At 32.0% G+C, this 14,990-nt stretch overlaps 1 protein-coding gene and 1 non-coding gene across 2 annotated transcripts; one reads left to right on the top strand and one right to left on the bottom strand.

The window, feature by feature from the left end:
* Nucleotides 1–12,558: 12,558 nt before the first annotated feature.
* On the top strand, nucleotides 12,559–14,559 carry LOC101509296 (uncharacterized). The gene has a single exon (XM_004497533.4). It carries the CDS (start codon nucleotides 12,903–12,905, stop codon nucleotides 14,424–14,426), a length of 1,524 nt encoding a protein of 507 aa, XP_004497590.1. The 5' UTR covers nucleotides 12,559–12,902; the 3' UTR covers nucleotides 14,427–14,559.
* Nucleotides 14,560–14,917: 358 nt separating this feature from the next.
* Nucleotides 14,918–14,990, bottom strand: TRNAR-UCU (transfer RNA arginine (anticodon UCU)). The gene has a single exon. It is a non-coding gene; the product is annotated as a tRNA-Arg (tRNA).

Genomic DNA, 14,990 nt, shown 5'->3' on the forward strand with positions numbered 1-14,990 from the left:
AATAGAGAAGTAAAAAATTACTTGCAAGTGATTTGATTAGCTTCTACTTGGGAGATTTGGAAGGAGCGCAACAACACAATTTTCTCTCCAGGAATAGTTAGTGATAGGTGTTTTGTAGATCGCATTAAAGTTTCATCTTAGTGGTGGATTAAAGCAATGATAACTAAGAATTTTTATTATGCTTTTTCTCGTTGGTGGACAAATCTTTTAAATTGTTTACTTGTTTCGTCATTTCAAAATGTGTAATATTTTTAGATCGTTTGATTGGTGATTTTCATAGTTTATCTATATAAATAAATTTTGTAACTCTTTTAGTCTTTTCTTTGCATATATTGTGCTAGGAAAAACTTCTTTTTATTTAATCAATTTTTATTTTTCAAAAAAAAAATCATGTTTTGTCTCTAATAAATTTTTATCGTTATTCAATTTTTTCTAGTAGTAAGAGAATCTCTTTTAACATTGAATTGGTGCAAATTAAAAAGGTCAAATTTGTATGAAAAAATAATATAATTTATCTATAAATACTCAGTGGGTAGTTATAAGAACATTAATATGCTGAAATCTGAATTTGAATTTGAGATTCTTCATATTTAAGATATATGAGTTTAACCATTAAATTAATTCTAAAAGAATTAAAGTGCAGTTAACTATTTCATCAAGACCGAAAGTGTAAGCAATTCTTGTGCAGTACCATACTATTTTAGTTGTCACTTTTGTTCTGTAAGCTTATGGAAAGAGAAATAATAACACAGTAATTAAGTAAAGATGGTTTAGAGTAAAAGTTGTGTACATTGGATCTAATATTTTGCTGTCGTGTTTAATGTGTCAGAACAGTTTAACGTTAATTAATAAGAACAAACAAATGCACCAATTGGTCCTTTTTACCGCGATGTTCAAACGTCAATAATCTAAAATGAAATAAATCTGAGTCATCAAGCTTCTTCAATTACAGTCAAGGTATGTTGACTCATGAAAATTTCTTCTAAAGAGGATTAAATGGTAACTTAAATAGACATTAATGTAGTAGGAAATATTTAACTAAAAAGAAAAAAAATAGGTGGCTTTCACGGTAAAGATAGTGCTTAATCTATTACTTATTTGAAAAATAATTTAAGAGAGTCTTTTTTTTATTTTTATTTTTATGATAAACAACTTTATTCAATAAATAATACAAAGATTGTTACAAATAGACCAAACAAGATGTGTTAGGGAATTTTCCATCCGTGTTAGATAAGCCAACTAGATCCTTGACAAAAGTAAGCAAAAAGAGCCCATAAACCAGTGCCAATTTCCATGAGCAAAAACTAATATGCGTTTTAATGGTTTAACATGCATCCAAAGTCATTTTATGTGAGAAACCACTGTTTGTAGCATTGAGATTGAGAGATAAACGCATGTTTAGTAACTATTGGACATGGAAGCAAACACTTGCTAAATTTATATTTATGTTGCGATCCATTTGAAATGATTTTGATATGTTTAATTGTTCTCAAGTAAAATTAATGTTTGCCTCAAGAATCGATTTTATCTTAAAATTAATTAAAAAAATTACTTTTGAGTCAACATAATTTTTACTTTAAAATTTAATTTTCAACTCACTTTTACTAATCTATCCAAATATAAACTAGACTAAATTACATTTGTGGTCCCTTAACTTAATTTCAGATAACGTTTTAGTCCTTTATCTTTTTTTTTTCCCGATTTAGTCTTTTATTCCTAAAAATATCAAATAAAATATGAAAATATGAGTTTATTTGAAGATTTGCGTTACGAATTTGATGAAATTTGTATTATATTGAAGAATATAATTAATTTTATGAATTTTGATTGAATTTTTTTTTTAAATTTTTGTATAAAAAAGGATATCATTGTTGAAATTTTAAAACATAAAATATCAAATTGTCACTTAAAATTAAAATAAAGGATCAAGTCGGAAAAAAAAAAGTTACCTGAAATTAAGTTAAAAGACCACAAATATAATTTAGCCTATAAACTATTTTATATTCAACTCATTATAAAATTAATTTTTACTACCATAGAACCAAATAAACACTCAAAACAGCCAAATTAATTTCTTCTCGCACATGGTTAGTGGTTGAGGAGAGACGAGCAACCATAAATAAAAGAAAGTCTTTTAACGAGGAGCATGACACCTATTTTTTGTTAGTATTTTTTTAATATTCACAAATAATTAATAAAAAATATATTTTAAATTTTTTATCCTAACTTTTTATTTTTTTTATTTTAAAATATAATTTTTATTTAATGTTTCGTATGATATTAGCTTATTAATAAAAAGGGAAATATTTTAGACTTTTTTTTTATTTACTACTTTTTTGATAATAAAAAATTAATTCAAAACTTTTTTTATTTAATAAAAAATAACAAAACGAAATGAACTATAAAATTAATTAATATGAGATTTTTTTGGAGTAAATTAAATATGAATGATTGCTATTTAATATGATTTTTTGGAATTTGAAAAAAAAATTAAAAGATAATAAAACTTGAGGATTCAACTTAATTAGTCATAATAGTAGACATTTAGTCTAATTTATTAATATAAATAAGAGTGTTATGAAACTCTTGAAAAAATAAAAGGCAAGAAAAGGAACAGGGAGGAATGGAGAGGAGATTAGAAAATAGAAATCGGCTTAAAGGTGCTTGTATTTGCCTACCAAAAAGTCACTATTGGTTCTTTGTTGTGTCATTCTTACACAACTTTCTTCATAATTAACAATTTTTTTTAAAAAAATCAAAGACAAATTAAAAGGGAGGCAAAATAATCTTACAAATTTTGTATGTCAATTTCATTTCACAAAAACAAACTAGCAAAATAATTTTGTTTTGTTTATTATCTTTGTTGTTTTTCATGGAACCCTTTTATGAACCAATGTCTTAATTTTTATTCATTGTTTTCATGTTAACTTTGTTCATATAGCAAGACTATTTACAATAAATTTTTTATAATACTATCATGTTTATTGTTTGTATATATATGATTGTTATAATTTAGACAAAATTCGTTTTGATATTCTAATTATAAAAATAAAATATTGAATTAAGAAAACACATTCTTCAACAATCAGAATTATGCGAAAAAAATTGTAAACCTCACACAAATACTTATTTATGGTTTTGCTCATTCATGTAAACCTAAAAATAAGATAAATAAAAAAGATAAAATAAAAACAAAAAATTGTTATTTCTTTCTTCATATCGATCTCGCTCATTGTTGGACCACCTAGTTGTTTTTTAATGTGTCGTTTGGTATTAGTCTCTCACGACTATCGCACACATAAAAAAGAAATTAAAATTAAAATTAATCAACACAAATATTTTATACCAAAAACTAGGTATGTTTTGATTTCTCTACTGCACATGGAGATATGTAGGAACAAGATATTCTCCTTGTCAAATCAAATTAATAAAAAATATTTTTCTTTCTTTTGTTAATGTAAATAATATATTTTCTCTTTTGGTTATTCGGGGTAATATAAATAATTAATGTGTATACAATTAACTATATGGTAGCCGTTTTAACGGACGATGTAGGGTGATAATATTTTCCCTACTCGTAATTGATTCCTAAATTTGAATTTTTGGTTCTAAGACTTTCATTTTTGATTTTATCCAATTTTTCTTTTTAATAAAATAAAATTAGCGATAACTCCTTTTTTTGCAAACAAATTAGACGCGACAAAAAGACCTAAAATTGATTTAGTAGAGAATTTAGTGGTGGATTTTTATAGTTCTTAAGAATATAACTGTTGATACTAGAGCCTTTGAGATGTTAGAGAAAATTAAAGACCTGTTAGCCTTACAATGACTTGTGCTAATATTGTTCAGTGGAACTAATTCATAGAGGAATATTGTGTAGGAATACAATCCCTATAACCTTATGCTCAATTAATCCATGTCAATTACATGATGAATAACCAAAGGCGGAAGCGTACCTGTGGGAATTGCCATTTATGAAATCCTGGGATGATGATGGTAGAGTCAATGGGTTGGGTGATCTTCCTCAACAAAACACCCTTAAGACCTTGCTCTCTTGATGGGGATAGAGAGAACCAGAACCAGAGAGTTTTCTCCTTAGGGTTTGTGAAACTGAATAGTCTTGTTGTGTTTGCCTTGGGGACCATTACCCCTATATATAACTATTATTAGTTATATCCCAAATTGCAGTATTTCCAATTCAGCCCCTCATTAAATTAGAAACTGCCTGGTATCTACACTATTAATTTTCATAACCATTATACTCTTTAGCCATAAACTATTATATTTTATTTGACCCCTAGTTTATTGGCTAATTATATAATGACCCTAACACACTTTATTAATTAATTACATATGTGACCCATAAATCTTACAATCTCCCACTGGTCACACATGTATCCTTAGGAGTGTGTTAGACTTTATGACGTCAAAAATGTCATTATAATTACCTTGAGTATAATCCAAATTGTCCCGTCCATTAATCATATCAGCACATGGAACCAAAGAGGCTTTCGTCATAATAAGCATAACTAAACCCATCAATGATCACCCGTACTGACACAACTAAATGACATAGACCCATTATGAAAAGTGTAGCATGAAAATTACATGAAGTTGGTCAATGCATGTCAATTTTCAACTGGTCCTACTTTATCGAATGAGATCATACCATAACTTAAATGTACAAAGTAACCAAAAACTGAATACTTTAAACTTTATTTCTGATCAGAAAGTCCAAATACAATGTATTTGTACTTTACAATTAAACATAGAACATGAATTACATAATGGACGAAACTCCCACTAAAATCAAGATTCCTCAAGCTGTAGCACACTCATGTGAGCAGTGTGCTCATGAAAGACCTTGGGTGGTAGACCTTTAGTGAGTGGATCCGCAATCATGGAGTTTGTCCTTAAGTGTTCTATGGATATCTGTCCACTTTGTACCTTCTCTTTAACAACTAGGAACTTAATGTCAATGTGCTTTGACTTGGTTGAGCTCCTATTATTGTTAGAATACAGGACTGCTGATCTATTGTCACAATACAACTTGAGTGGTCTTTCAATCCCTTCAACTATTTGCAGCCCTGTGACAAAATTTCTCAGCCAAATGCCCTGGTCAGATGCCTCATGAATTGCTACGAATTCTGCTGCCATGGTTGATGAGGCAGTAAGACCTTGCTTGGCACTACGCCAAGAAACTGCTCCACCAGCTAACAGAAAGACATAGCCTGAAGTTGATCTTAAGCTGTCTTGGCATCCCGCAAAATCCGAGTCAGAGTACCCAGTGATCTCTAACTGGTCTGACCTCCTATATGTGAGCATGTAGTTTCTTGTTCTCTTCAAATATCTCATGACCCTCTTGGCTGCTTTCCAATGGTCAAGACCTGGATTGCTTAAATATCTGCCTAAAATCCCTACTATGAACGCTATGTCTGGACGCGTACATACTTGGGCATACATAAGACTCCCTACAGCTGAAGCATAAGGGATCTTTTGCATTTCTTGAATTTCCAAACTTCCCTTAGGGCACTGTTTGAGACTAAACTTGTCTCCCTTAGCAACTGGGGTGTCCCCTGGTTTGCAATCCTGTAACCCAAACCTTTTGAGAACCTTATCGATATAGCTCTTTTGTGACAATCCAAGAATACCTCGAGATCTGTCTCGGTGTATCTGAATTCCTAATACAAAAGAGGCGTCACCAAGATCTTTCATCTCAAAATGCTTTGATAGAAATTTCTTAGTTTCGTGCAACATGCCTATATCGTTAGTGGCAAGCAGTATGTCATCAACATACAAGACCAGGAAAATATGTCTGCTCCCACTGAACTTATGATACACACAATCATCAACTGTATTCATCTCAAAACCAAATGAGAGAATTACTTGATGAAATTTATGGTACCATTGACGAGAAGCTTGTTTTAGCCCATAAATGGATTTTCTTAGTTTGCACACCATATTCTTTGGGTCTCCCAACACAAAGTTTTCTGGCTGCACCATATAGATCGTCTCATCAATGTCGCCATTGAGAAAAGCTGTTTTTACATCCATTTGATGAAGCTCCAAATTAAAGTGAGCAACAAGAGCCATGATTATTCTTAAAGAGTCCTTCGATGAAACCGGAGAGAAAGTCTCTTTATAATCAATCCCTTCCTTTTGAGTATAACCCTTAGCTACAAGACGTGCCTTATATCTCTCCACATTACCATTGGAATCCCGCTTGGTTTTAAAAATCCATTTGCAACCAATGGGTTTCTTTCCTTCAGGTAATGGGATAAGTTCCCAAACTGAATTGTCTTGCATAGACTTGTACTCCTCATTCATTGCTTCGATCCACTTATCTGAACGAGAATCTTGCATGGCTTGATGAAAGTTGACTGGGTCGTCTTCCGTCATGCCAACATTTTCCTCTACCTCATTGATAAATACTACATAATCATCCGAAATAGCATTTTTCCTTTCTCTAGTGGATCTCCGCAATGGAGCTGGCTCTTGAGGCACTTGTTCTTGAGGATCTTGAATTTGATCTGGATTTTGTTCTTCCTGAACAACCAGATCATCTTGAGTTTGTTCAATAATGGGAAAGTCAATTGGTGGAAGAATCAGTTCTGGAATTGTTACCGATTCTTCCTCAAAGACAAAATCTTTAACCTTAATCTTCCCCCCAAACTCAATATCCTCAAAGAACGTTGTCGTTCCCGTCTCAAAAATTGTTCTCAAATTAGGATCATAAAATTTATAGCCCCTTGATTTTTCTGAGTACCCTATAAAATAGCTGCTAATTGTTCGGGGTTCAAATTTCTTTTCATTCGGCCTATAAGGCCTTGCCTCAGCTGGACATCCCCAAACATGAAAGTGCTTCAGGCTAGGCTTACGCCCAATCCAAAGCTCATAAGGTGTTTTAGCCGCTGCCTTAGTTGGTACTCTATTAAGAATGTATGCTGCTGTTTTTAATGCCTCTCCCCAGAGTGACTCTGGCAAGGTGGAATGACAAATCATACTCCTTACCATATCCTTAAGAGTCCTGTTTCGTCTTTCAGCTACACCATTCATGCTGGGTGACCCCGGCATAGTGTATTGTGGGACGATTCCACATTCCTCTAGGTATTTGGCAAATGGTCCCGGACGTTGTTCACCTGAACCGTCATATCTGCCGTAGTATTCACCACCACGATCAGATTTGACCTTTTTAATTCTTTTATTAAGTTGATTCTCAACTTCTGCCTTAAAGGATTTGAACACGTCTATTGATTGGGACTTTTCGTGAATTAGGTAAAGGTAGGCATATCTCGAATAATCGTCTATGAATGATATAAAATATTGTTGACCATTCCAAGAAGGAGTTGGAAATGGCCCACAGATGTCCGTATGTATCAATTCTAAGACGTCTGTAGCTCTATATGCGCCTAATTTCTTATCTTTAGTCTGTTTTCCTTTAATGCATGCTACACAAACGTTAAGGTCTGTGAAGTCAATGGAATCTAAAATTCCATCTGACACAAGTCGTTCAACTCTATTTTTAGAGATGTGACCTAGACGTTTGTGCCAAAGCACTCCTGAATTGAAATTGTCAATTTTCCGCTTAGTACCACGTGATTCCACATTCAAGGTTTCATTATAGTTAGCCACAGTTTCCAACAAATAAAGATTATCATAACCAGAAAGTAAACCGGTTCCAACAACATTCGAATTTAAAGACAAAGTAAATTCTTTATTCCCGAATGAACAATAATATCCTGATTTGTCCAAATAAGAAATAGAGATCAAATTCCGTCTAAATGACGGTACAACAAAAGTGTCTTTTAAATCCAAATAATGACCGGAACTTAATAATAATCTAAATTTTCCTATGGCTTCAACTTCTACCTTCTTCCCATCTCCTACATAGATGCATCTTTCAGTATCACTAGGCTTTCGGAAGTTCAGGCAACCCTGCATTGAAACACTGATGTTAGTAGTTGCACCAGAGTCTAACCACCAAGTGTTTCTAGGTACTGAAGCTAAATTAACCTCAGAACAGACCAAAGACAGAATCATACCTTTCTTAACACGCCAAGCGTGATATTTGGCACAATCCTTCTTCACGTGTCCAGAACTCCTGCAGAAGAAGCAGTTGTTATCCTTAGTCTGCTTCTTTTGTTCTGGACCCTTAGCAGCAGCTTTGTTCTTGGGCTCCTCAATTCTTTTCCTTTTGCCCTTGTCTTTAGAGATGCTAGTAAAGTGAGCACTTTCAGTCCTATCTTGCTTCAGCCTGTCCTCTTCTTGCACACATAATGAAATGAGCTCATTAAGAGTCCATTTCTCCTTTTGACAATTATAAGTCACCTTAAACTGACTGAATTGCGAAGGAAGAGACAGCAATACTAAATGAATGAGTAAGTCATCTGACAACTCAAGCTTTAGACCTTTAAGCTTAGAAGCAATGTTGGACATCATCATAATGTGCTCTCTTATATTTCCCTTGCCTTGATACTTCATGGAAATTAAATTCTGAAGCAAAGAACTTGTTTCAGCCTTATCACTTTTTACAAAGCGTTTTTCCATCTCAGCAAGGAATTTTTTTAGCTGTATCTATCTCATCCGAGACAGCACCTCTAAAGACTTCAGGAATACCACGCTTTATGATCATAAGACTTATGCGATTTGAGCGATCCCATTTCTCATACTCTAATTTTTCTTCAGAAGAACTAGAGTCCTTAGGAGTAGAGGGTCGATCAATTCTTAATGCAAGGTCTAGATCCATGCAGCCAAGAACAATCAAAATGTTCTCTTTCCATTCCTTAAAATTTGTCCCATCAAGGACAGGAATAGAACTCAAATTTGCAGATATGGAAGCAACCGATGCTGTAAATTAAATAAAGAACGAAACTTAGAAACTCACATTATAGGAAAATAAATCAATAAATAAATAAATACATATGTTCAAATCATGGAATTTAACCCATCTCAAGATACCCAGTGCACCATTGATGTCAAGTCTTTGGACAGTAACACCAACTGCTAGTGGTACTCTTGTTGCAACGATCAAATATTGACAATAAGACATGTCAAACAATAAACCTTCCTTTGGGCCGATTTACTGCTCACATGTACACCAAATAATTGTCACACATTTATCATCGCAGGTGTACCATGTAATTCTGCCAAATATTAACCCTCCTTTGGGCCGGTCAATACTCGCATGAATAAACATATACACAGCCATTTGACATTTTTCACGAGCAATTTAGACAAGAGAGGTCACTTTGGCGACGTCAAGTTTCAATTAACTCATTCAAAAATGTCAAACATGACTTGAACATATATTTATTATCTCCAAATAAAACAATATTTATAAATAAATAAATAAAATTATATCCAAATAAAACAATATATATAAAAAAAATATTGTTTACTAATATAAACTGTGTTTATTAGTATTTGATAATTATTATTTTATCGAAAAAAATTGATAATTATCAAAAAAAAAAAAAAATTGTAACCGGAAACAAAAAAATATGAATTCTATTATATATATATATATATATATATATATATCCAGATTTCCAAAACCCTTATGTGAGGACAAGAACTTACAAGTTAGAGTTAAGTTAAAAATTAAATCAGTTTAAATAAACAAAAAAGCACAAAGGAAAAAATGAGAAGAATTCCTCCATTTATATCTACAGCCATGCGCAGTGCATGCAGTTCTGTGCAAAAAAAAATCCACGAAGACTATGCCAGTTTACACGCAGGGAAAAGCACTTTTTTTGTTTTTTTTTTTAACCTTTAAAACAAACACTAGGTATGTGCCAACAATTAATGGAAACAAATAAAAAAATTAGGAAGCAGGCTGAAATTCTCCAAAGAACCTATTAACGGCTTTAAATGTCGACTTCCTCTTTCCAATTAGCTAGCTGTCTATTAGACAAGTCTAAGCAGCAGGGTTTACAAATCAGGAAGAACAAAAAAAAATTAACTTGTTGAAACACAACCATTAACATTACTTGAAGTACTGGTACTAATTAACCTTTATTAATTTGGATATAAAAAAAAATACAGATTCCATAATTTATATATATCCAAAATTCCCAAATTACAAACCCTAATTTTTCAATCATGTCAAAATTACCAAATTGAATCCTAAAACAAAGACAATAACCGAATTTCATCATGAATTAAACATGGTAGCTCTGATACCAATTGTAGGAATACAATCCCTATAACCTTATGCTCAATTAATCCATGCCAATTACATGATGAATAACCAAAGGCGGAAGCGTACCTGTGGAAATTGCCATTTATGAAATCCTGGGATGATGATGGTAGAGTCAATGGGTTGGGTGATCTTCCTCAGCAAAATACCCTTAAGACCTTGCTCTCTTGATGGGGATAGAGAGAACCAGAACCAGAGAGTTTTCTCCTTAGGGTTTGTGAAACTGAATAGTCTTGTTGTGTTTGCCTTGGGGACCATTACCCCTATATATAACTATTATTAGTTATATCCCAAATTGCAGTATTTCCAATTCAGCCCCTCATTAAATTAGAAACTGTCTGGTATCTACACTATTAATTTTCATAACCATTATACTCTTTAGCCATAAACTATTATATTTTATTTGACCCCTAGTTTATTGGCTAATTATATAATGACCCTAACACACTTTATTAATTAATTACATATGTGACCCATAAATCTTACATATTGTTCTAGAGGAAATGTTGCTTGACTTGATATCTGGATAGATGAATCTCGGTCTAGACAAATGATGTGTTTGGTAAGTTGTTGACTTTTCACTAGAGACATTGACCAAGTTGAATGTTTTTCTTATGTTTTCATATTGTAATATAAATTATCAAAGGGTTGATCCATAGTTGCTTGTACTAACAATATATATGTGATTTATCTTCTTATTTAGATGATGACTTTACTGAATAATGTTGTTGCTTAGGATATTAATGTAAGCTTATGACTCAAACTAGAATATTATTGCTTTGATAACCTTTCTTACTTCTATGTTATTACTTGTTCTATCATCAGTAATCATAGTTGTTTGTTCATTAGTTAATAATATATTACATGTGCTTCACACATAAATAAGCTTATGTTACATTGTTGATTTGCCAAATAATAAAAAAAATAGATTTTGATTGTGCTTTAATTTAATTTGTACAATTAAAGCAACCAATTAGTGGATAACTCTTCTTCTGTTTTATTATCAATTACAAGAATTCCCCTTATTGAGCTAAAGTTAAGGGCGTGTGCTAATCTGTTAAAGGTGTGTTTCATAGAATGTTTACCTAGATGTTTCATAATGAGGATCCTATTAAACAAGTCCAATATAGAATGTTTTGATCGAATTGAAACTATTACAACCAATAGTTATCAATGGCCAACTACAAAGATGAGTTTTGTTAAGAAGGATGAAGAGTCCATGAACTGAGTGAAAATGTTGGCTCTAGCTGCACAAATAAAATCCTTGACTCATGTGATGAAGGTTATGACTACTGCAACAATTGAAACAATGAAAATGGTGTATGTTGTTGTCAATATTATATCATGTGTTTTATTGTAGGGGATGTTTATGAAGAATTTCCAAGCAATCATGTCTTAGTAAACTATTTTAGAAACCGAAACAGGAATAATCACCCTTATTTTAAGACCTACAATCTAGGTTAAAGGAATCACTTGAATATTTCACAGAGTAATCAAGGTACTATTGATGTTAATCACTCAAACATGTATGTTCGTCCTTTTGAGTTCCCACCTATGGGACAACAATTGTTACTTCCATCTTCTAGTCAACTTGTAACTCAATTTTTTTAAGAATAAAATCCCTTGCTCACTCTTTTTTTAATTATTGTCAGCTCATTTTTAAAAAAAAATTACTAGTTCTGATTATTAATTAAAATAAATATAGAATAAAATAAGAAAGTCAAAAATGAAATTTTTATTTTCTAAAAAATTATTGCAATTTGTTGTATATCTTTATTTATTTTTTTGCAAAAAATATATAAAAAAATCAAAATAATTTTTAAAAAGGTATAAAGTAATTTCAAAATATTTTGTGTTTATTTTAATTAATAATCATAGTTAGCAATTTTTTAAAAATAATTAAATTCTAACCTTAAATATATATCATATTTCCTTTTTATTATTATAAAATTTACTATTTTATTAAAAATGATTGCGGGTCATCGGTGGACTCATTGAAGTTCCATATTAAATGCACCATAAAAAAAGTATTACAATAATAAAAATTTAATTTTTATGAAATTTATACTTTTTCTTTAATCTCAATTATTTATATGTGTGATACATAAATAATAGACTTAATTTATATATATAAATAATACCAAAAAAATTATATTATCAATTAATTTCAATTATTTGATCATTAAAAACTTTAAATTTTTACAACGAAAAAGCATAAAAATTAACTTTTAACGCAAATTGAAGAAATAAAAAATAAAAATGAAAGCTTAATTTATTGGGTTTACTATATAAAGAAAAAAAGCAAATGAAACCAGCGTCCTTTTTTGTTGGCGTTATAATACGGTAGCGGTGTGACTCCCCAGTTTTGCACTAAACCTGTGGATTCTCTCTCTTTCCATCTCTCTCTCTCTCTCTCTCCCAAATACCATGGGCAGTTTTTCTCTCACAAAACCAGTTGCTTCAGTAACACACAGAATCCTCTCTCTCTCTCTCTCCCTTTTTTTCTCTCTTTACCTTTTCTCTATTTTATACCTTTTTCTTCCCCCCAACACCAACACCAACAACCCAATCTATTCCATCATCAACTTCTATCTTCTCTAATCCCAAATTTTCTTTAACCCTTTTTCTTCTTTTCAACTATTCATTTCACGCCTCACTCCATTTCCTCTAAAGTTTCTTCCTTTTTCGCTTCCAATTTTTGTTCATGGAAGCCAATGGAATTTTTTCTAACATCACTACTTCTGCTTTGTTAGGAGTAGTTGATATCCCTTTACAACAACAACAACAACAGCAACAGAATCTTCAAATTCAACAAAATCCTCACCATTTGCATCATTCCCAAGTTGTTTCCTATGTTTCTCATCATCATGATACTGACAACAACACACATCAACAACAACAATTGCAACAACCAATCAAGCATGGGTACCCTCCTTTTTCTTCATCCAATTCCAAAATCAAACAACAACAACAACAACAGAGTTCTCATTCTCAGCTTAGTGATGAAGATGAGCCAAATTTTCCAGCTGAAGAAAGTTCAGGTGGTGACCCGAAGAGGAAGATTTCACCATGGCAGAGAATGAAATGGACAGATACAATGGTAAGGCTTTTGATTATGGCTGTTTATTACATTGGTGATGAAGCTGGTTCTGAAGGGAACAATAATGATCCAATGAGTAAAAAGAAACCAAGTGGTTTGTTACAGAAGAAAGGGAAGTGGAAATCTGTTTCAAGGGCTATGATGGAAAAAGGGTTTTATGTTTCACCTCAACAATGTGAAGATAAGTTTAATGATTTGAATAAAAGGTATAAGAGGGTTAATGATATACTTGGAAAAGGAACAGCTTGTAGGGTTGTTGAAAATCAGAATTTGTTGGATTCAATGGATTTGACTACAAAGATGAAAGAAGAAGTTAGGAAATTGCTTAATTCTAAGCATCTTTTCTTTAGGGAAATGTGTGCTTATCATAATAGTTGTGGTCATGGTAGTGTTGTTGCTTCTTCTAATGTTCAACAACAACAAGTAGAAGGTGGAACAACAACACCACCACCACAAGCTCAACCACAACAACATCAACAGCAACAATTACAACAACAACAGCAGCAATGTTTTCATTCATCAGAGAATGGTTTAAAGATGTTGAAAATCGGAAATGGTGAAGGGGAAGAGGAAGATGATGAGTCGGAGGACGATGATTCAGAGGATGATTCTGATGAGGAAGATGATGAATCAAGAGAAGGTGGTTCAAAGAATCAAATTGGTCATTTTAATGATCAAGATGAAGATGAAAATGATGGGAAGTTATTAACATCATCAAGGAAAAGGGCAAGAAAAGAAGGAGGATTTGCATTTTCAATGTCATCATTATCATCATCAACAGCATTAACATCCACATTGATGCATCAAATGAAGAGTGAAATAAGTGGTGTGTTTCAAGATGGTGGTAAGAGTCCTTGGGAGAAAAAGCAATGGATAAGGAGTAAGATAATGATGTTGGAGGAGGAGAAAGTAAGGTATTTGTCACAAGAGTTTGAGCTTGAAAAACAAAGGTTGAAATGGGCAAGGTTTAGTAGCAAGAAAGAGAGGGAAATGGAGAGAGCTAAAGTTGAAAATGAAAGGAGGAGATTGGAGAATGAGAGAATGGTTTTGATTATAAGGCAGAAGGAGATTGAATTGATGAGTCTTCAACAACAACAACAGCATCAACAACAACATTCTTCTACCTAGAGAATGATGATGAAAATTAGTTAGATATAATGTTAGATTAGGCCAAATAGATTAAAGTGGTTCTTCTATTTTTGGGATTATTCTTATTGAATTCAGAAAAATAATAATAATATATCTGTACTTGAACTTGTAATTTAGGCACACTTTGTTTTTTTAGCTTACTAAATGTGACTCTTCCTACTTCAATTTGGAATGTTAAAACTTGAACATTGGAATCAACATTACATTTCTGGAGTAAAAACAAAATGTAAGATGTACTGAAGTGTTGTGAGATTGTTAAATGCACTTTGTTTAGCAGAAAAATTTTCAGTATTAAAATTTAAAAAGAGATTGTATTGAAAGACTGAGTCAACAAATTATATGGTCACTTCAACCTAAAAATAGTTGTAGAACTAGGAGTCTACAAAACATGGTTTAAGAGATGCATAATTCATATTTAAAAAAATAAAAAGAGATTACATAAAGGAAAAAAAATAAAAAAGGAAAAAATGCACACCCGGTGGGACTCGAACCCACAATCGCTTGATTAGAAGTCAAACGCCTTATCCATTAGGCCACGGGTGC

This window comes from Cicer arietinum, chromosome 4, assembly GCF_000331145.2.
Source record: "Cicer arietinum cultivar CDC Frontier isolate Library 1 chromosome 4, Cicar.CDCFrontier_v2.0, whole genome shotgun sequence".
Classification (NCBI taxonomy): domain Eukaryota; kingdom Viridiplantae; phylum Streptophyta; class Magnoliopsida; order Fabales; family Fabaceae; genus Cicer; species Cicer arietinum.

Excerpts from the sequence above, each read along its gene's own strand:
- LOC101509296 (XM_004497533.4), top strand. The coding sequence starts at position 12,903 with ATGGAAGCCAATGGAATTTTTTCTAACATCACTACTTCTGCTTTGTTA.